This window comes from Alligator sinensis, unplaced genomic scaffold (assembly GCF_000455745.1).
Source record: "Alligator sinensis unplaced genomic scaffold, ASM45574v1 scaffold1456_1, whole genome shotgun sequence".
Taxonomy (NCBI): Eukaryota; Metazoa; Chordata; order Crocodylia; family Alligatoridae; genus Alligator; species Alligator sinensis.
This window is the reverse complement of record NW_005842763.1, coordinates 442,372-462,928: the sequence shown is the minus strand read 5'-3', so window position 1 is coordinate 462,928 and position 20,557 is coordinate 442,372. Positions and strand designations below refer to the sequence as shown.

The 20,557-nt window shown below is 49.3% G+C and overlaps 1 protein-coding gene across 1 annotated transcript in view; it reads left to right on the top strand.

Moving 5' to 3' along the window:
• The window catches only part of XPO5 (exportin 5), a 36,404-nt gene extending 16,889 nt beyond the window's left edge, over positions 1 to 19,515 (top strand). The window contains exons 19-33 of the mRNA XM_025216732.1: positions 111 to 310; positions 1,695 to 1,794; positions 2,922 to 3,103; positions 8,167 to 8,267; positions 9,486 to 9,582; positions 10,054 to 10,190; positions 11,010 to 11,107; positions 11,712 to 11,758; positions 12,353 to 12,447; positions 13,469 to 13,531; positions 14,107 to 14,189; positions 14,627 to 14,734; positions 16,661 to 16,798; positions 17,004 to 17,168; positions 17,700 to 19,515. Coding sequence (XP_025072517.1) covers positions 111 to 310; positions 1,695 to 1,794; positions 2,922 to 3,103; positions 8,167 to 8,267; positions 9,486 to 9,582; positions 10,054 to 10,190; positions 11,010 to 11,107; positions 11,712 to 11,758; positions 12,353 to 12,447; positions 13,469 to 13,531; positions 14,107 to 14,189; positions 14,627 to 14,734; positions 16,661 to 16,798; positions 17,004 to 17,168; positions 17,700 to 17,840 — 1,755 coding nt within the window. The 3' untranslated portion in view covers positions 17,841 to 19,515. The remainder of the gene's footprint in view (positions 1 to 110; positions 311 to 1,694; positions 1,795 to 2,921; positions 3,104 to 8,166; positions 8,268 to 9,485; positions 9,583 to 10,053; positions 10,191 to 11,009; positions 11,108 to 11,711; positions 11,759 to 12,352; positions 12,448 to 13,468; positions 13,532 to 14,106; positions 14,190 to 14,626; positions 14,735 to 16,660; positions 16,799 to 17,003; positions 17,169 to 17,699) is intronic.
• Positions 19,516 to 20,557: the final 1,042 nt, after the last annotated feature.

The window sequence follows — 20,557 nt, the reverse complement described above, 5'->3', positions numbered from 1 at the left end:
GTGCACTCTGGTTTGCCTGGGCTCCCCAAACATGAGTGCAGCAATGCCAGTCAGGTTCCTCACCACACCATGTGCATGACGCTGTCCTGTTTTGGGTGGGTGTGTTCCAGCCAAATTTTGAGATGCTGTATAACCACGTGAAGCAGCTGCTGTCCAACGAGCTGCTGCTAACGCAGATGGAGAAGTGCGCCCTCATGGAGGCCCTGGTCCTCATCAGCAACCAGTTCAAGGATTATGAACGGCAGAAGGCCTTCCTGGAGGAGCTCATGGCTCCTGTAGCCAGCCTGTGGCTCTCTGAAGAGATGCAGAGGTACGGGACCTGTATTAACTGTTCCTGTGATAGAGCTGAAGGGCAGGCAGAGGTGATGGGAGTAGCACATCCCTCCTGGTGGAGACTGTGCACACCAAAGGAAGACAGCCTTGTGTCTCCTGGTCACCTGTGTCCTGGATAGTGACTGATTGCTTGCCACAAGCCCTCTGCTCTCAGGAAGTTTGGCCACCACCCAAGGTCCTGCTAAGTGTCTAGAGCTGTTTGGGGGTGTCTGTCTGAGCTGAGAGCTCAGGGAGGTATCATAGGTCTACAGCACTCTATAAACATCTGGGAAAAGGGGATCAAAATAACCCCTGAGAGCACTAAACAACAGCACTGCTGAAACTTGAGACGAGCAGAATACTTCCACAGTCATTGCACTGAAGGGTTCTTGGCCCCAGGGAGAGGGCTCTACACGGGGGTTTGTAGAGGGGTTTGCTGGCTGGTTCTTGTAATCTTGAGCCAAATCAGAGTTGAATACAATACAGAAAACTAGTTGGTCTCACCAGCCTCCCCTGAGCCCATCTGGTTGATCTGAGGCTCTATAAACAATGTGGAGGGTCACCTTCATCAAAAACCATAGGGGAGCTGATCATAGGAGTTCAAGGTCACCTTAAGTTCAGCTTTAAATCAGTTAAACTGGTTGAGCAAGCTCCCCATGAATATCTTCAGATCTGATTTGCTGTCCTCCTTCCATAGCTTCCCTTTGTTGTGATGCCTGCTTAAAACCTGATAGCCATTATGCTGGTATGCCAAGGGCACTGCCTGCCCTGTTTACCATTATGGTCTCCTCATCTCTTGGTTTTTCCCCATCTTTCCGTACCCATCTGTTGTCTCTTGTCTACTTAGATTGTCCACTCTCTTGGGCAGAGACTGTCTTTCTGTTTGTGCACTATCTGCCATTTGATAACAGTCTTCAAATGTCTGACGAGTGATTATAGAGAGGATGGAAATGGGCTTTTCACTGTGGACATAGGTGACAGGACTAGGAGCAATGGTCTCAAGCTACAACGGAGGGAATTTAGGTTGGAGATTAGGAGGAGCTTTCTGACTACGAGGGTGCTCAAGCATTGGAACAGGCTACCTAGAGAAGTTGTGAAATCGCAATCCTTGGAAGTTTTCAAGAGCTGGTTGGACAGAAATGGGGGGGATGGCTTTAGTCAGGGATGATCTTGCTCTGAGAAGGGGGCTGAACTAGACGAACTTGTAAGGTCCCTTCCAGCCTATGAACCTATCACAGTGAGCTTGTGGTTCACATCAAGGCTGCCTAGGCATGACAAAATACAAGTCAGTTTGGGTTGCTGTGCTAGAACACAAGGAGTGTTGACTGCAGGTGCCAGACTGCTGACATTGAACAAAATCCATGGTTTCTCTCTCCTCTCAGAGTCCTGTCAGATCCTGAATCTTTCATCTCATACGTGGGTGCTGATAACAAAATCACTGATCCAATCTTGGAAGATCCCAGTGGTCTGAACCGCTCCAGAGTGAGTATCTATTATCTAAGGAGCCTTGGGCCTTGGAAGAGATGTATAACCTCCCTGCATTGTACATGCACTTACCTATCCTGCCTCTTGGGCAAGGCCTAATGTCCCCTTTCTGTTGGATTCGGCCTGTTTGTGCTGCAGAATAAGGATTGGTTTCAGACTCCTCAGCTCAAGCAAACAGATGTGGGTCATATAAGATGAGCTGGCTCCACAAGGTGGAGTCTTCCATTTTACCCTTTACCCTTCCCTAGCTGGCATGTAGGTTCCAGAGATGATCTGTACCTCTTCTAGAATGGAATTTCCCTCTGTTCCTGGTCCTTAAATCTTTATACTTGGTGTGGCTCAGGCTCTTTCTGGTGCTGTCAGATTAATGCTGGGTGTTCGGGGAAATGCAGTATTGTGAGTTGTGATTTTATATGGCCCAGTGTCTGGGGTGGGCAAAATACGGCCTGTGGGCCAGATGCGGTCCGCCAGGCCATTCTATCCGGCCCGCGGGACCCCTAAAAAATTTAGAAAATATAGTTATCTGCCCCTGGCTGCCTGTCATGTGGCCCTCGATGGCTTTCCAGAACTCAGTAAGTGGCCCTCTGTCTGAAATAATTGCCCGCCCCTGGTCTAACTAAAATATACACGGGGTGCATGGCTTTGTACAATCTAGTGGCTGCAGTAGGTGCCCATTCTTGGCAGGATTTGATTGGTAGGTACCATCCTTAGGGCTATAGATGATGTCAAAATGCAAACTTCAGAATTTTGCTTGATGCTAATTCTCACTTAGACCATTGTATGAAAATGGATCTTTCAATTGAATTGTCACGTGTGATGGAGATGAAAGACTGATGCCTTAAACATTTCCTTTTAGAAGGTACCCTGTGTGGTTCCTTGAACTCTGCAAGATCTTCTGCATTGATACTTTGTCCTATAAGAAGTTCCTGAGCTCTGCCAGAGGGACAAAAGGTTATTGCAGACTTCAGAAGATATTAGAGTAGCATGCCGCATCTCACAGGGTTGGACCAGTGGTGGCAGGCCATCCTGTTGTGAAAAGTTCCTGGGAGAGAAGATGGGTAACAAGGTCCTCTTTGGCCTTATTGCTAAGAAGTGTTCTTTCCATGTATTCTGGTTTGCTGTAGATAAGCTTTTGCGTGTACACCATTCTGGGAGTTGTGAAACGGGCTCGCTGGCCCACTGCCCTGGAAGAGGCTACGGCTGGAGGATTTGTCGTCGGGTGCACACCCAGCGGTAGTCCGATCTACCGTAACCCCTGCACTGAGCAAGTCCTGAAACTTATGGACAACTTGCTTGCTCTCATCAGGTGGGTTGAGTTGACGTGACCTCAGTTATGCTGACTGAAATCTCTTAAAGCAAAATTGCCACATATGTGCGTTCTGAGCATGTTCTCCCATTGAAGCCAACGGGAGCACAGGCTTGGGCACCTGCACCAATGCTGTTCCTGACTGTTCTCAGTGGGGAATAGGACTGGGGAAACTGAGCCTTCCCAGCACTCACTGCCCTGGCCTACAGGATTCCATCAGAGCCAATGGGAGCTTGGGCTGGGGCTGCCACCCCCACCCCGACTCCCACCTTGGATTCTGCCCGTAAAACTGCCACCACAACTAACAAAGCGTTTCTCAACTAATGTCTCTGCTCTGCCCTCAGCCCCCACCAGGCCACCTCTCCAGGTACCACCAGGGCAGTCCCAGCTCTCATCGCGTCCAGTGGGAGTTTGCACTCTTCTCTCTTCAGTACTCAGTTGAGCTTGTTTGATTTGCTAAATGTGAATTCTGGGGGCCTGAAGCATGATCTTCTGTTGAAACTTGAAGGGGCACCTGTTGAGGCTGTCTGTGACTGGCAGGACACCTACTGGTACTATGATTATGTATCTGTAGACTGGCCGATGTGGAGGGAGATGAGGGTTCAGGTGTGTGAGGTGAGCAGAGGAGTGTAGCCCTTGAATTACTGAAGTATCTAGGGAAAAAAACAGCCCTTGGATTTACAAAGAAGCTACCAAGGTGTGGACTGTGCTGTGGAGGCACTGCTAGCTTCAGAGTTAATGTGAGGTCATGCTGTGCAGAGTCTGAGACAACTTCCCTCTGCCTGCATCTGAAGCTAGATGATTGCTGAAAAGTGACTGTTTGAAGAGACTGGTCTAATCCACTCTTAGCTGTAAGGACATTGTAGGTATTCAGCTTGGCAGGACTGCACATCATTCATGAAATCAGGACCTTGCTGCTTCCAGTAGGAAGCAGTGTCCTGGGCAGAGATGGGGGTGGGGCAGGTACCTACAGTCTTGATCCACTCCTCATTACAAGGCTTAGGGTGGCTCATTTGTAGGCAGGGTTGAACTATCCAGTTTGTTACTGATGAAGCAGAATCCACCCTGTCCCATATGATTTGCCTTTTGCTTGCATAGGTCAAGGATCCCATGGATCAATTCTTGTGGCAAGTTGTGAGCTTTCTGGGCAGAGACAGTCTTGTTCAGTGATTTGTGTACAGCTCAGCACATTTTAGTGACTAAAGCTTGCACATCACCATAGCTGTGAAATCCAATAAAACAGCATCCCAGTTAGTGTTCCCCTGCCTTACAGCAGGTTGTTATGGCCACAGATGAGGGACGTGTTTGCCCACACAATCACTGTACTCCCAAAATTAATATGTTAAAGACCTTAGGGGGATACCTGTTATGAGCAGCCTAAAAAACTAAATTCCACCCTCATCCATCTGGGCCCTATTCTTGCCTCCTTTTGCAAGGAGACACCCAGGCTGTGCTCTATGACTAGTGTACCTTCTCTAGCACTAGGAACATGGCTCCCATGGTGTGTTCTGAGGTAGCAGATTGATGTTGTCATTCATACTTCTCTGTTACAGACTGGGGCCATTCATTTTAGACTTTTCTGAGCAATAGGTTGTGGCTTGTACTTGATCCTTTAAGGTTCCCACACCCTGTTTCCCAGGAGAGTTTTATAAAGGTTGACACTATTTCTATGGCAGGGACAACATGGTTGAAGTAGTGAACGTGCCCAGCCTCCTGCCGTGCATCTGCCTTCACTGAGCACAGAATAATGAGGCCCCACTCTACAGGGTAGTTGCCAGGTGTAAGGACATCCAGCTGTCATAAATTGGCAGAGCTTTTGGGCAAAAGCAGTATTGAAGCTTCCAGGAAAGCAGAGAGCTTCCCTCTGACATTGTTTCTGTTGTCCAGGAGGGTTTTGCCACATGTACAGGTTCATGTGGTTCACACAAAGGCCTCTGAAGTCTTGAGAAGCTTGTGTGTGGATATTAGAAGTACTGCACTAGAGCCAAGCATGGCTGCCTTGTGTGGTAGTTGCAGCTTCAGGATAGTAGCTGACTTTATGCTTGGGTACATTGCAAAGCATTGGGTCTAAAGGCCAACTTTCAGGGAAAGCCAGCTAGTTCCTGAAGTGTTACTGAGCTGCTGAGGGAAAGGGGCTAATGCCAGGGGCTTGGAGGTCTCACAGGATGCACTGGCTGACTGGATCTGCAAGAAGCAGCCTCACAAATTCTCCTGAGCAGCTGAATTGAACTGTAAGTAAAGAAGCTCCTATGAAGCTGGGGATGTTCTCCACTGTAAATGGTTGTGCTTACTCCTTTCTGGGTCCCTTGTGTGGTGCCTTAGGCCATGTAGGGGAGGAGACACAGGGAAAGTGTTAGTAATCACTGGGTTGATACCAAGGTAAGTAGTGTGTGTAATAGCTCCTTGGTCTTGGCCATGACCTCTGAGATGGCCAGGGAGCTCAGGTAACAGGATAACTCCGCAGCAGTTCATACGTGCACCTTGAGAGATGCAGGCAGTGTAAGGATGCCTCTGATAGCTGGTCTTTTTGTGCTTGACCTAATTTGCCTGTTGCTTTCACAGTGGATGTCCAATTGTTGAATGAACTTGAAGTTGCTCTGTTAATTGTTTGTAGCTTGATGTTTGACAGTACTTCTTGTCCTCTGTGGTATTTCAGTTTATCCAGCTGCTTCCCCAGCTTTTTGGCTTATGGTTTTTGTGACGTTCTTGCTTTCTCTTCTGGGTTTGAGCCTAAATAAAAGGCAAGTTCTGTGGTATTGGAATGTCTTGGAGTCAGCAGCTGAATAGACTCTCACCCACCATCATCCCCAGTGCCTGGGATCTGAACAAACCAACCAGGCTTATCAGGAGTCCTGCACAAACTGGGGGCTTTTTCTGAACCCAGCTTGACAAGATGCTGATCTTACACAGCATTAATATCTGCAGTGGCCTGGCTCTGTAGATACAACTATCTCCGATTTTTCTAATATAGACAGTTCCACTTCTGGGTTAAGACCTTTTTTTTTTTCACCGCAGACTCCCAGGAAGTTCTGAAAGGCTCATCCTCTAGCCTAGCAGACAACATCTTGGTATCAGAGATGCTTCCAGCTTGCTTAACAGAGCTGTGATTCTCTCTGAAAATACACTCCCCCCATTCCCTGCCATATCCTTTTTCTGTGTCTTTGCTGGGCTATAAATGTTTCTCTCTTGAATGTCATTTTCCATGTTTTCCTGGGCACTGGATTTCCCAGAAGTCCCTTTTTATCCGGTGACTGTACTCAGTGCTCAGTCTGAGTGTCCTGACCTTTTCATATCTGGTGGCTGCCTTCTAACTATGCCTGGTGGCTGAGCAGTTTGGTCCCACTAACTTCAGTTACTGCTGCAGCTTTGCTGAACCCTCTGACTGAGCATCAACCTATGCAGGTTTACTACTGACTTGAGAGTATGTTTTAAGGTGAGACTCGTGGCAGCAAGCTGCAGGGTGCGATGATCTCTCCTCAGTGGGACCAGCCAGCCAGCTGGTTTGATCAGAGCAAAGCCACTTTACAGGATTAGTGGCCAATTCCATGATCATGCATTTGACACATTGTGATATAAGAGGCAGGACCTTCCTTCCCATTATCCAAGTTCAGCCTTTACTAGCATGAAACAGGCTGGAGACACACAAAGGGTGACTGAGTAAAGGTGTCCTCATAGTCATATGTGGTCATATGTTCACTGTGGTCATAGTATAGCCTCAAGCAGGGGTACATAGCTCTCTGAACCTGTAGGGCAGCGTTTCCCAAACTTGAAAGCTGAAACCTTTACCAGGAAAACAAAATTACTGTGCCTCTGAGATCCATCCTGGCGTGGTAGTCCTACTCCAAATGGGTTAGTCAGTAGGTTATATAGGTCTTCACACAGGATTTTACTGTCCTTCTCTACATAAGGACAGAGTGAAGTAGTTAACAGCACAGACACTTGTGGTCTGTTAGCACTCAGTAAGAGGAACAGGATAGTTTGGTGTCAGCTCAGGCCCTCTGCAAGCTCAGGCTGGCACTGGTGCATTGGTGTTTCTTCACAGTCATGACAACTAGAGACTCTTTAACAAAAAAAAAAAAAATTATGTCCCAAACTCTGGAGAACAGCAGAGGTCTGCCCCTGTCCCCCTTCCCCTGCCAGTCCTTTGCGCCTCACGCTTTGGGAAACGCTGCTCTAGGGGTTGATACTGAGTTGCCCTTGATCACCTCTAGCAGCAGGTACAATGGCATTGCAGTTTTGACGGAGGCTGTTGGGCCGTTTGGCTGCAGGATTTGTGCTGTGTGCAGCTGTCGACACCCAGAGTGGAGGTCTGAGGTCTCAAAGGAGAGCGAGGTAGGTGAGAGAGACACCCCCTGCTGAGGCAAGCTCTTGAGAGTTATGACCCTGGTTAAGGGAGGGACTCATTTTGGCCTGGATGGCAAAAACCAACCACCCTTGGCTGAATTGGTGTCCCTCAAAGAGAGCAGACCATGTGGCTGTCTCCTGGTTATACAGAACTCTTCCCAGTCAGATGCATTGTCCAGGGGCGTGTGTCTCCGCCACTAGCAACGTGTACATTAGGCCATGGTGCTCCCTAGAGTTCCTCCGGTGCCGCCTGCCATTCTGGGGACTGTGACCCATCCCCGAGGGGCAGTGTGTGTATTTTGGAGCAGGGGCAGCAGGCGCAGGGTATCTTGCTAGAAATGGAACTGTGGGTTTTTAAATCTGCTCTCTGGTCCCTCTGGCCAAGCCAACGAGCTGCTGCCAGTTTCAGCTGGAGACTTGCTGGGAGTCTTTGCTGCCCACACTCAGAAGGGCGTGGCCTGAGCAGTCGGACATGCGAGTGGGCAGCTGGGAGCTCCAGGACACGAGGTGGAGTCTCTCCAGGTCTCTACCTCTGGGGGAGAAGTGTCCCCAGTATTTTCCCAGATGGGGAAGGGGGATCCCATGCACAAGTGCTTGGTCTCTCCTTCCTCATCACCTGCCACAGAGGAGCTTGTTCACAGGCTGAAGGAGGAGGATCCCACTGTCAAGTACGAAGGGGCTTCGCTTGTGCAAGTATGAACCGCCCCTTTCTTTTTCAGGACTCACAACAATCTCTACATGCCGGAGGTGGTGGCAAAGCTGGGGGACACTTTTGCAAAGGCCTTAGACATGCTGGAAGTGGAGAAGAACGCCATCCTAGGTAAAGGGCTCTTCCTTAGAGGGAACCCTTTGGGTAGCTTCCCTAGGAAGACACCTTTGCATTCAAATAAAGCAGCTGGAAGGGGCCAGAAATCCAACTCCTGTTCATCGGCTCTGACTTTAATTTATTCCCTTTCATGAAACATCTTTATACTAGTGATGTCTGAATCCAACCTCCCACCCGGTTTACCCTTGTGAAGAGATACCAGACATCTCTCCCCACCCCAGCCCTCCCATCCCAGCTGTGGAGAAGTTGCTGCAGCTTGGTTTGAGTTGATTCCCAAGCTATCTTCATTTTGCTACATAGACAAGGCTAGATGTGTGTGTGCTGTTGTAATTAGAGCAGTGCTCCACGATCGCATTAGCTACCACTGGTGCAGGAGCCTGATGTCTGAAGAACTTCAGGCAAAGGCCTGCAGCCTGGCTCCAGTGGTCATTTCCAAACACTTCATTATGAGTAGGGTTTGTTAGAACCTGAGTCCAAAGATGTGAGCTGCCTCGGGCAGTATGATCTGCCCAAATAAAGAAAATGGTCTTGCCCCTGGGCTAGGACTTGGGAGACTCGAGTTCAGTTTCATCCTCTGCTACAGATGCTCTGGGACCCGGGATAAGTTGTTTCTTGTTTTTCTGTGACTCTGAAATGAGGGTGCTCTTTTCCCTTCTCTGTCTTGTCTATTTTAACTATAAATCTTCAGGGGAGAGATTGTGTCTGGTGGTGTGTAACAGCACCTAGAACAACACAGGCACGACCTCAGCCAGAATCAGTAACATACACCCAGTGAGTTTAGCCAGTCCCCATAATTAACCTCAGGGAGAGGCTGCTGAAAAAGAGTTGCGACACCGGCAAGTTTTCTTACGGATTAGTTTGAACACCTGGTCCTGTCAGCCTGTTTGGAGGAGTGAAGAGGGACTGATGCAGCTGTGAGGAGCTGCACACTCTTGCTGCCTTTTCACTGAGGAGATCTGAGATAGCTGTGCCCTCCACCTGCTGAATGCAGCCAAGTTGAATTCAGCAGGTGCCCAGCCCAGTTCAGTGGTGGCAGAAGGGTTGTAGTACTGTCCACATAAACAACTTACCTGAGAGCAGAGGATCCTTCGTTGGTTCGCTGTGGTCCTGGTGATTTCTCACTTGGTGCTTATCTCAGAGCCAAGCCTCCCTGAATGGGGTCTGTCTGTGAAGGCACCTTGGCTCATGTACTTGATTTCTCTCTCTCCTCAGGTCTCCCTCAGCCTTTGCTGGAGCTTTATGACTCTCCTGTTTACAAAACTGTTCTAGAAAGGATGCAGGGCTTCTTCTGTACCCTGTATGACAACTGGTAAGAGTGACAGAGATCTTCCACGCGGTTACACTGATTCACTGGAACCCACTATTCTAGAGAGGGACTGGCACTGTGACCTCAACTGCCCACCAGCATCTATGTTCACTTGATGCCCAAGTGCCCCTAAGCAATGAGGAAACGCATTGCGCTCGCTCTCTTATATGTACCTGCAGCATAACTGCCAGAAAAGAATTCCATGTTGCCAAGTCTGCTGGGAATCCTTCCACTGTAAGTCGTGCTGAAATGCTTGTAGAATACCCTGGCCTAGTGTGCCCTTTTTCAGGGTGAGTAGCATCAGTGCTCAGAAGTACATTGCCCTGATACTTCCACGGTAGTTATTTTGCAAGCACCCATGGCGCACATTCTGAAATGTCTCTGTGGAGCCACAGCACTTCCAGCCTTTGCTAGGAGGGAGCTGACAAACCCCTTGTCTAGCTCAGTTACCTTATACATTGTTTTCCATTATAGTTTCCATGTCTTGGGAAATGCTGGCCCATCCATGCAGCAGGATTTCTACACTGTTGAAGGCCTGGCCAGCCAACTCCTCACCTCAGCCTTCATCAACCTCAACAACATTCCTGACTACAGGCTACGTCCCATGCTTCGTATCCTTTTTCTTTGGCCTCTGGACAGCCTGGGGAAGCTGCTGCAGTATGTGACACAGGGCTCCCCTTTCCCAGTCGTCACCAGCATTATGGCCACCCATCCTGTTCTTGAAGGCTGCGCAGTCAAAGGAGTAGGAGCTAATAACTAAACAAGGCCCACGTCTGAGTCCCTCATGTCACAGCTAGGACTGTCTCTCAGAGTGAGCAGGGAAAACACAATTTGGAATGACTTCAGCACAGATGGTGACGCAAAGAAGTTGTGCTGGACAGACTGCAAGAAGGAGAGCCTCTTTGGTGACATGTATTTGGGAGGGTACTTCATTTAGGATACTGGAAAAAGAATAAATTTGCTGACTGGCTCCAGCGATCTTGGGGCTTGCTGTCTAGTTTCCAGTCAGTGACCTCTTCTCAAAGCAAGCACAATAGCTGGCACTGATCCTCTTACTTCTGGGCGGGAAGTCTAACCCTCATCAGATCTTATCACTGGTCCCTCAAGACACTGGTCAGAGCTGATGGTAAGAGGGTCCAGGAAAGCCTGCTCTCGTCCTGCTTTCACCTCAGTCGCTGGCATTGTTCCAAGTACAATAACCTGGTGTTACATCACTGGGATCCTGCTCAGCTGACTGGTGATCTAGCTGTTGTCAACAAGTCTATCAACCAAAGGAACAGAAGGCATGGGCCTCCATCACGTACCAGATAGAGCACAGCATGCCAAGACCCATGCGCTCCCTGTTGCACAGCAGTGGTGTGCACTGGTGTGTGGGTTGCATTGTCTGTAAGACTCGCATGTTGTGTATTTCCCTTAACCAACTTGTACAGGCGTGTTTGTGAAGCCCTTGGTGCTCTTCTGCCCTGCAGAGTACTACGAGACCCTTGTCTGCCCTATCCTTGGACCACTCTTCACCTATCTGCATGTGGTAAGAAACTGCGTATTGAGTGTATGTCTCTGTGCTGCTGAGGAGTCAGGGCTCCCTTGTCAGAGTGGGGAGGGGTCCATTCAGCCCCAGCCTTACCACAGCTTCAGAGCCATTTGGGTAGGGGACAGAGCCTAGAGGGTTGATCACTGGCTTCTTCAGCCTGTAGAACGCTGGGCTGCTGTGCCGTTGCACTCCTGCCCTGGCTTATTAAAACTCAGATCCTTGCTATGGGTTTCTAGGCTCCAATGGTTTTGACCCTGTAGTTTTAGCCACTTTCCTGTATTGCCAGGCCTACACACCCTCTCTCTCCCTCACTCCAAGAATTCTACACCCAGCACAGCTTCCCAGCCACTTCTGAGGCATCGTTGCTGGGCTCCTGACCTGTGCACAGTCATGCCTGAAAGGAATCATGTTTATAGCTCCCTTGGTCCAACCTCATGGCTCAAAGGGCCACTGCTAGTAGTAAAGCCACTTTTCTTTTGGCCCTTGTATGGTGAATGGTACTTGGGCTTGTCGACTGTGTTTCAGGGATGGCTTCTCAAGAAGTTGGTGACTCCTTCTCTCTATCGCTTCCTCTCCCCCACCTTGTCTTGGTGTTTTGCAGAGGCTGTCCCAGAAATGGCAGGTCATCAACCAGCGAAGCATGCTTTGGTAAGGAACATGGAGGACTCTGGTGCTAAGACCCACCTGGCCCTTTGCCTCCAGCCCGCTGTGCTTAGAGATGAGACCAACCCAAGAGCAGCATTGACATTCTCCAAATGGAGTCAAGTTCAGCTTTCCCAATTGGGGTTGTGGCACTGGTGATGTCTCCTTCAGAGAGGGGATCAGGACAGTGGGGCTTCTGGGCCTTGGGCTTGAGCCTGCAGCACAGGAGCCTTGCCATTGGGCTTACTGTTAATGGGAGGGTGTGCAAGTGAGCAACTCAGGGAGGGGGGATGTTGGGTGAATCTTGAGGTGTAGGACCATGGAAGGGGAAACTGTCTTGGTGCTTCTCCATGAACCTGAGTATCCAAGAGTGCTGAGTAGCAATGTTCCATCAGCCCCACATTGCTACTTCCCTCAGAGAGCAATGGTCTTTACTACTACTTGATCTTAGGAGAGGCTGTCCCCTCCTTTTGTTTATCCTGGGTGTGATCCAGTCTGGCCTGCTAAATCATTTCCTTGTCTTTTCCCAAAGTAGGCACCCTGAGATGCTGCTGCCCTCTCCCCACAGCCTTCCCCTAAACTCTCCTTCTCTTCTGCTAGTGAGGAGGACACAGCAGATGACAACCCTGAGTCTCAGGAGATGCTTGAGGAGCAGCTGGTCAGGCTGCTGACCCGGGAAGTCATGGACCTTATCAGTAAGTGAAACAAGGCTGGGAGCAAGGTTTTGCTTGAGGCGTCCCATCCTGGAAAAGAACCACGTGGACTTTGGGACTATTGGATCCAGGGACCAGTAGCCAGTAACAAAATAAGTCAAAAGATAGTAACAGCATGGAAAACAGATGAAAGAGGCTCCCATTATACCCAAATAATAGAGGTCAGTTCCAGATCCCTGAAGTACAGGCTTTTTGTCTCCCAACTTCTCTTCCTGTTAGTATTAACTGTTATTCCCCTGGATGTTTTTGTCCCTGTTGAAGATAGTCCCTCCTTGAATCTTAGTTCCAGATTGGTGTCTCATGACACATGAGATGGGTTGCACCCCTTGCCAACCTGACTATATTGGCACTTGCAAGAGCAGAAGGTAGGGCTTGGGGCATCTTGCTGCCAGGGCTGACATTGTTTCTTACTGGGTGCCAGGAAAGCCCTATCTCTTATTCTTTGTTCTGCCACTCACTTAAGCTGAGGGTTTTATATGCACCACAGTGTAATTTTGAGCTCAGAATCTGAGGAAATTAAATGCCATGAAGAAGCCCAGAACTGGAAGAGGCCTTGAGATCATCTAGTCCTAGGCAAGATCAAAGGATTGCAAGCTTTGAAGGAGCTGTTTTGTCACTCCTTTCCTGATTGGCTTCATCTCTTTAAGCTGCTGCATCCCAGGCAGAGTCCAAACACTAAATAATTTTGTTTTAGAGCCTGCTTTGTGGCTCAGTAAAACTGTAGCATCTACTCCATAACCCCACTGTTCTAGTATGAGGCTACAGGTTTGGAGGTGGAGGGAGGCACTGCAGTGACAGACATGTGCACTTCTGAGTCAACACAGCCTCTGACTCTAGTGTTGTCTTTAGATCCCTCTACCATCATGTGGGTAATGAAGTTTGGGAAATGCTGGGAGAGAATAAAGCTGCCATGGCCCCACAAGAGTGAGCAGGATGATCCTAGTAGGTTCTGCACTAATGTCTCCCCCACTGCTGCTCTTCTGATCTGTGCTTCTCTTTGCAGCTGTTTGCTGTGTTTCAAAGAAAGGCGCTGAGCATAACTCTTCTGCCACTGCAGATGGAGATGGTGAGTAACCTGCCCTGCTGCATCCACTCCCCACAAGTAGTGCACACAACTACTTCCTAGCTTATTGCTGATCTTTCACAAATTTGTGGCCTCTCTTTTGAGGTTCTGTTCAGAGCTTGGGCAGGGTCCCCAGGTCCTGCCTTGGGTGGTTCTTCTCCAAGGCTCTGAAGGAACTCAGTCTTAGCCGCAGAAGTCGACATTTTCCTGTAGAGGCTTTGCAGAAATTTAAGTACTTGGGATCTGACTTGCGGTACTGAGGAGAAGGCTTCCTCCTCCCAGCCCTTCAAGGATGGGAAAGCTGCCTTTCCCAACCCCAGTACACTAAGCAAGCCATCTGCAAACAGCTGTCCATGCCTTGTTAGGAATTAACCCTATTCAGATGACCTCTTTTGCTTGGTGAGGAAGGTGATCTGTCAGCAGGGCTTCCATCCTAGCTGGGAGAACAGGAAGAGTTGGGAAACCCCCTCTTCCTTATGTGGAGGTGGGTTAGGTAAGGGACCTAGGCTGAGCATTACTTGTGTCACTCCTTTCTGAGGAGTGAAGTGTTCATGCAGCTGCCTTGTCTCTCCTTGTAGATGATGAGATGATGTCTACAGATGTGACTCCACCTGCCAGCGCCGAGCTCACTGAACTGGGAAAGTGTTTGATGAAGCAAGAGGTAAGGCATGGGGAGCTATTGGCTGCTTTCCCCCCACCACCTCTTTCCCAAACTACCTGCTGTAGGCATCTTTAATTTGTCACACTCACACTTTGTCTCAGAATTCTTTGTGCTGGCTTCAGAACAGCAGCAGCTGGTGAGAGTTGGGTGGGGCTGTTTTGGTGCCTACTCAAACCCACTTGCCTTTGCTGCAGGAAGTTTGCTTGCTGCAGCCCTCATGGGCTGACTAGGTACATGATGGATCCTCTCTTGGGCACAGAGTGGAACTGAGTGGATGGCTGAGGGGCCTGGCATGCTTTTTGCCTTCAAATAGAGAATGAAACTGAGCTGTCCAGTCCCATGTTGGGGTTCTCTAAATGCCCATATGGTCCTTCTGCCTCCTTCAGAAGCAAAACCTCTAGCTTCCACTGACCTGTCTTTCCCCACCTCCTTTCCAGGATGTCTGCACTGCTCTGCTGATCACTTCCTACACATCCCTCTCCTGGAAAGATACCCTGTCCTGCCAAAGAACCACCACGCAGCTTTGCTGGCCATTGCTCAAACAGGTACTTTTCGCACAGAGAGTAGAATGGGAGAGGGGATTGTTGATGGAGAGGCAAACATGGAGGCTCTATGCTTAGGTGAGAAAGCAGGGTGCCCTTCTCTTGCTGTCCGCTTTACCTTTGTGCTCGGGCTCCATCATCAGTCTGAATAATGGCTGGATGTTTTCTCCCTTGGGACAGGAAGAGCAGGCCTGACTTGTGCTGATATCTTGGCTCCATGCTTATACAGTAGATTCCACTTTATTGCTTACTAGTTATGTGCATGTTTTTAGTTCTGTTTTCCTGTAGGACAAAAACATTCACTTCCTATTCAAGGAAATGTCACCCGGGTATTTCTATATTGGTCTTCAGCATATTTTGGTTTATTGCCCGAAACCTGAAAAAAAGGAATTAAAAAACTGGTTCACTGAATAAAGAAAAGATTGAGCTGTGTGTGGAAAGAGATTTACATTTGCAACACAATTTAGCACAGTGTTTGAAATTTGTGGAATGTTTTTGTACTCTGGCAAATGACAACATAGGGATTTTTGTTGTTTCAAATGAAGCACATTTCACTTTGAGGTATATTGACCATATTAGATCATTCATTCAGTGGCTTATGAGAGAGAGAACCGATCTGTTACATGTGGGATTTCCTTATAATTATTTGTGTTCGGGCAGATTGTAAGGATGTAGTGTAACTGTTAGTTGTAAGGGACAACAAAGCATAAAAAGCCATTGAACAGCAATTGCTGTAGTTATCCATTTATTCACCAGCAAATCTTTTAAGAGCTGACAAAAGTAAAAATGTGCAGAGGAACTCACAGTGCAGCACCACATGACCAGGAACTAGAGGTGCATTGAAACATCGGTCCAATATCGGATCAGCACCAATATAAAGAAAATTGACTATTGGAAATTGACTTTTTTTGCCTGATCTGGCTGATAATGTGGCTGATTAAATGCCCCATGTATGTGCGCAGCCACAACGCAGCACATAGGCAGCAAGAACCAAAGCCTGGCAGCGTGGAGAGTTGCGCCCAGCTGGTAAATCCGCTGTGGTGGAAGGGGAAGGGGGAGGGAAGGGCTGTGGTGGGGGCAGATTGAGGCAGTGAGGAAGGGAGTGGGGCTGGGGCAGGGGCAGGCGCTGCGCAGCCAGGGCAGGGCAGGGTGTGGGCTCACACAATGACACGCACCCCGGGAAGGCATGGGGGGGTGCGTGTGCCCCCCAGATCTGCGCAGGGTGAGGGCAGGCTGCCACTGTAAGCTGTGACCAGGGCTGGGCCGGGCTGTGCTCAGGACAGGGCAGGCATTGGTGCTGGGAGGGGAGTTGGGGGAACTACGGCGAATTTAGGGATGGCTGCAGCATCCCCCCCCGAAGCTCCCCCCTTCCCGGCGTAGCTGCCTTCTGCCCAAACCAGCCCCCGCTGGGAAGAGCCTGGTGCAGCCCCGGCCCCAGCCCATAGCAGCAGCCCGCCCTGCCCTGCATGCAGATCCGGGGGCACATGCACACCCCTCCGACCCCTTCTAACCCAGGAGTGTGCAGGGCTGGAGCCGCCCTCCCCCCTCACCCATGAACTGCGGCTCTATGCTGTGCCCCGCCCTGCCCCGGCCCAGCTGAGCAGCTCCTGCTGCAACCCCACTCCCTCCATCACCATGGGGGGGCCTCAGTCTGCCCCCCCCCCCCCCCCCCCCCCCCCCCCCCCCCCCCCCCCCCCCCCCCGCTGCCAGGCTGTGTATCAGAAATTGGATCAATATCGGCCAATATGCCTCCTTAAAAATCGGCTATCGGTATTAGCCCAAAAAATCTCTGTCGGTGCACCCCTGCCAGGAATGACACTGTCTGCTTCCAGTCTGTTTCCCCCCTCTCCCCTCATTTCGCCTATTTCCATAACTTTCTTGGTGGAGGACACTGTAGATACCCCTAATCTCTTCTATTAACTGTCGCAGGTGCTTACTGGGAACCTGATCCCTGATGCGGTGACCTGGTTCTTCACAAGTGTGCTGAAAGGATTACAGACACACGGGCAGCACGATGGTTGCATGGCAGCTCTCGTCCACCTGGCCTTCCAGATCTATGAGGCTTTGGTAAGGAACCTGGGGTGGGGAGAAGGGGAGCCCTCTTGTTCTGATGCTAGGTTTCATAGGAGGCAGTGAATGAGCTGATCCCAAGCCTAAGCGGGGAAGGGGTGGGGGGAGCTAACAAGCCCCACGTTCTGATCCGTCAGAAGAAAGAAGGTGTCTTCCCTCTGGCAGAGCTCATGCTGAGCAGAGTCTTCCCTTCTTCCTGCAGCGCCCACGCTATGCAGAGCTGAAGGCTGTGATGGAGCAGATTCCAGAAATCCAGAGGGAGTCACTAGAGCAGTTTGACTCCAAGCTGCTCACTCCAACACTGCAAAAGGTGGCAGATAAGCGCCGGAAGGACCAATTCAAACGCCTAATTGCAGGCTGCATTGGGGTAAATGACCACTCACAGCCAGGCCCTTTACTCCTGAAAAAATGTCCCTAGCTAGCCTGCCCCTTCTTTCAGCATGTGTATGTGCTGCTGCTGGATCTCATCAGCACTGGTGGATGGGATGGTACCTGAGCACTTAGAGGTGCCTCCAGGGTGCTCCTAGACTGAGGGCACTCCAGGTGCAGGAGGCCCTTCAAAGTGGGAGAGGAAGCACCATTAGGCAGAGCCCACAGGTGGTACAGAGCTTTGTGTGGGACAGCACCATTGGGTTGAAAGGCATTGGAGCCTACTGGGTTGATGTATGTGGTAACAAATCAGGGCAACATTGCCCATTGTGGCAATGCCATTTCTGTCAGCATCTACAGATGCCAGGCTATTCTTCTGGACCTAGCAAGGGCCTTCTCAGAACCTGGATGGGTTAAGGGAAGTTGGGGACCTAGGCTACTTTGTGAGAAATGGAACGGGGGAATGAAACATGATGGAAACCTTTGGCTGAGTGGGACTAACATACAGCTGCCCCTCTGTCTCCTGCAGAAGCCGCTAGGGGAGCAGTTTCGCAAGGAAGTTCACATCCGGAACCTCCCATCTCTCTTCAAAAAGGTGAAGCCATTGCTGGAGACAGACATACTGGAGAACGAGGATGGAGGAGGTCTCACAGCACTGTTTGAGCCCTGAGCTGGGGGCACTTCAGTCACCCCCTCTCGCACTTCATATTTTGTCTCCTCATAACAGTCACCGTAGAGCCCTCTCTGCCCACTCCTCCACAGGTGTTTGTTTGACTAAAACCCCTGCTTGGCCTGTCCCTATCCCCTTCTTAAATGGTGGAGGGCCTAAACTGGGATTTGATCTAGTCGAATAAGCTTTCCCTGACCTTTTCCCTCAGCAGATTTGCAGCTTTAGATCTCAACTCCTTCACCAGACAAGAGCTGAGCACATAGACTCTGTTATAGTGCCTGGTCACTCTGCAGCCTTGGGTCAGCCTAACCCCACATGCAAATCCTTTGGGATTTGGGTTTATTGTGGGCCCCAGCTGGAGATGGCACCCCCTAGCTTCACCTTGAGTGGAGGCTTCACTAGGGTCACATGAGACACTCCTGTTATGTCTGCCATCATGTCTCTATTTGACCTTCTCTGTTCTTCAGAGGGTTTGTATCCTGATAAATTTGTTTTTTTTTCTTGGACCGTTCGAAAGACCCAAGCTGTGACTGCTTCCCTGGCTGGGAGCTGCACAGGTGACAGCATGGTAGTGCCCTAAAATCGTCCTTTAACTGGTGATTCACCTTTTTAAGGCACTGCACCTCTCTGGAAGGAGACAGTATTGCCATCTCATTCCGCTAAGAACCAAATGGAAAGCTGGCTTTGGTTTTGTGCTGGTGTCTATCAGGCGTCTCTCAGGAGGATTGGGGCAGGAATGTTTTGAGCAAAGCAGGATATGCAAAATCTGGACCTATCTGCCATAAGCTTGTAACACCTTAATGTGAGACGTGTCCCTACTGCTGCTGTTGGGATAACGGGCCATGTTGACTCAGGGATGTGCAGCATCTAGGAATATCCTCCCCTTGAAAACCTGACCTCCCTTAGCCAGCACTGAAGGCAATGGAGGTTTAAATTCCCCTCCCACTTCAGCAGAATAAGAGAATGGGACTTGGGGTTTAGGACCCTTCTGTATATGGTGTGGTTGCTCTAGTGGCTATTCTCCGTCAGAGGGTTGAGTGTCATGGCAGGAGGTTGTGGTCAGTCAAGCAAAATACCCATGGGGAAGCCTGACCTGAAAGAGTTGCCTTTGGAGGAAGCAGGAGGCTGTATTACACCACTGCAGAGCTGGCTGTTCTTACAAAGCAAACAATCCACTCATTCTCTTCCAAGAGAAGGCAGTAGCATAGAAGCTGGGTAGACCCCTGTCTAAAACTAGGCCTGGTGGTTTGCCATATAGGATGCATGAACATGGCTGCAAGGAAACAACTGAAGCTGCTGGGAAGTATATCAGCTGGACTGGGCAGAAGAGCTGACAAGAAGGAGGCTCCAGAGAACAGGCCTTGGAAAAGCAGTCTGTGGTCATCATGTGGCCTAAGTCCTGTTTTATCCTTCTGCCTTTGCTGTTCCACAGTCCACTCCACTCTTTCTTGGCCTCAATCTTTTACTAAATTCCTGAGCTGAAGAGGCTCCTGGCTCCAGCAGCAGCTGGCTGTATTTATTGTGTTGTGATTTTTAACATTCTGTGACTTCATGCTAGAAACAGATTTTTTTTAATGGTTTTTAGAGCCTTTTTTGTAGGAACGTCCAACCTGAAGCCATCTCTGAATTGGCCATGTTACACCTCTGAATGTCAGTAAAGATATTTCAGTTCTACATGCAAGGAGTCGTGGCTGTCTCTTCTGTCTAGGCTTTATCTGCGTCTCAGCTCCCAGTCAGTACTGAGGACTCCATGTGGTACCTGAGTGTTTCTCCTCTCCTATTACACTTCAATTTCTTTTTATTTCAGTGGCCAAAATGTCAGTGGGTGAAATGATAGACTCTGATCTAGGCTGTACCAAAGAGAGTACAGCTTGGATCAGAGTCTATCAGGAGCTGTATTTGTGTGAAGTCTAGCTCAGAGACATGTGAAATGAACTGCTGACATACCTCAGTAGGGGGAGAGGCACAGCATATGTGAGCTTTGCACACTAGGGGTTGAAGTCAGAATGCAAGGAACAGAAGCTAGAATTCTGGCACACATTCAGCTGCTTCAATTCTAGTGCAAAAATTAAATGCAAAGCATTGCTTGCAGCACTTATTACTACCCCTTCATATGGAGCTATGGCAGCTAACCTCAGCTGGGACATGATGGTCTAACCAGTGTTACACAGGAGTTCAGCATAGAGAAAAAGAGGCCCCACCAGAGTTTAAAAGCTGAGAAATAAGGTAGTAAATGGGGACAATATGCCGTTTGTGTGAATTACTAAGGCAGCATGGGAACTTCCTAAGGTTTTGCCTTTGCAGTTAAAATTATTGTGGCCCTTGCCTGTCCACTAAATAGTTAAAGTAGTAAGTGATGTAGATGTTAGATTAAACAATAAGGCTTGCCATGCTTACTTGTGCCCAAACCTTAGAATATGAGAGAGTTTGCAAGCCTTGTGCATTCTTGCAACATCTAGATTTGTGTATTAATTGCATTCAACAGTTAATTCATTTACTACCTGATGGGCAGAGATGAGGTGGGATAGCTATCTGAGCTAGTTGCAAGTTAGATTTTGAAATATTTTGGAAGCTCATGCTTTAATGGGCCTGTAGCTTTACTTCCAACTTACCTTGAGGAAAGTACCATGTTACATTTAATAGTCCTGGCCCAGAATTGAAAAGAATAAAGGCTTATATTATGGGAAAGGAGCATCTTTTATCCTTTTCCAAAGCCC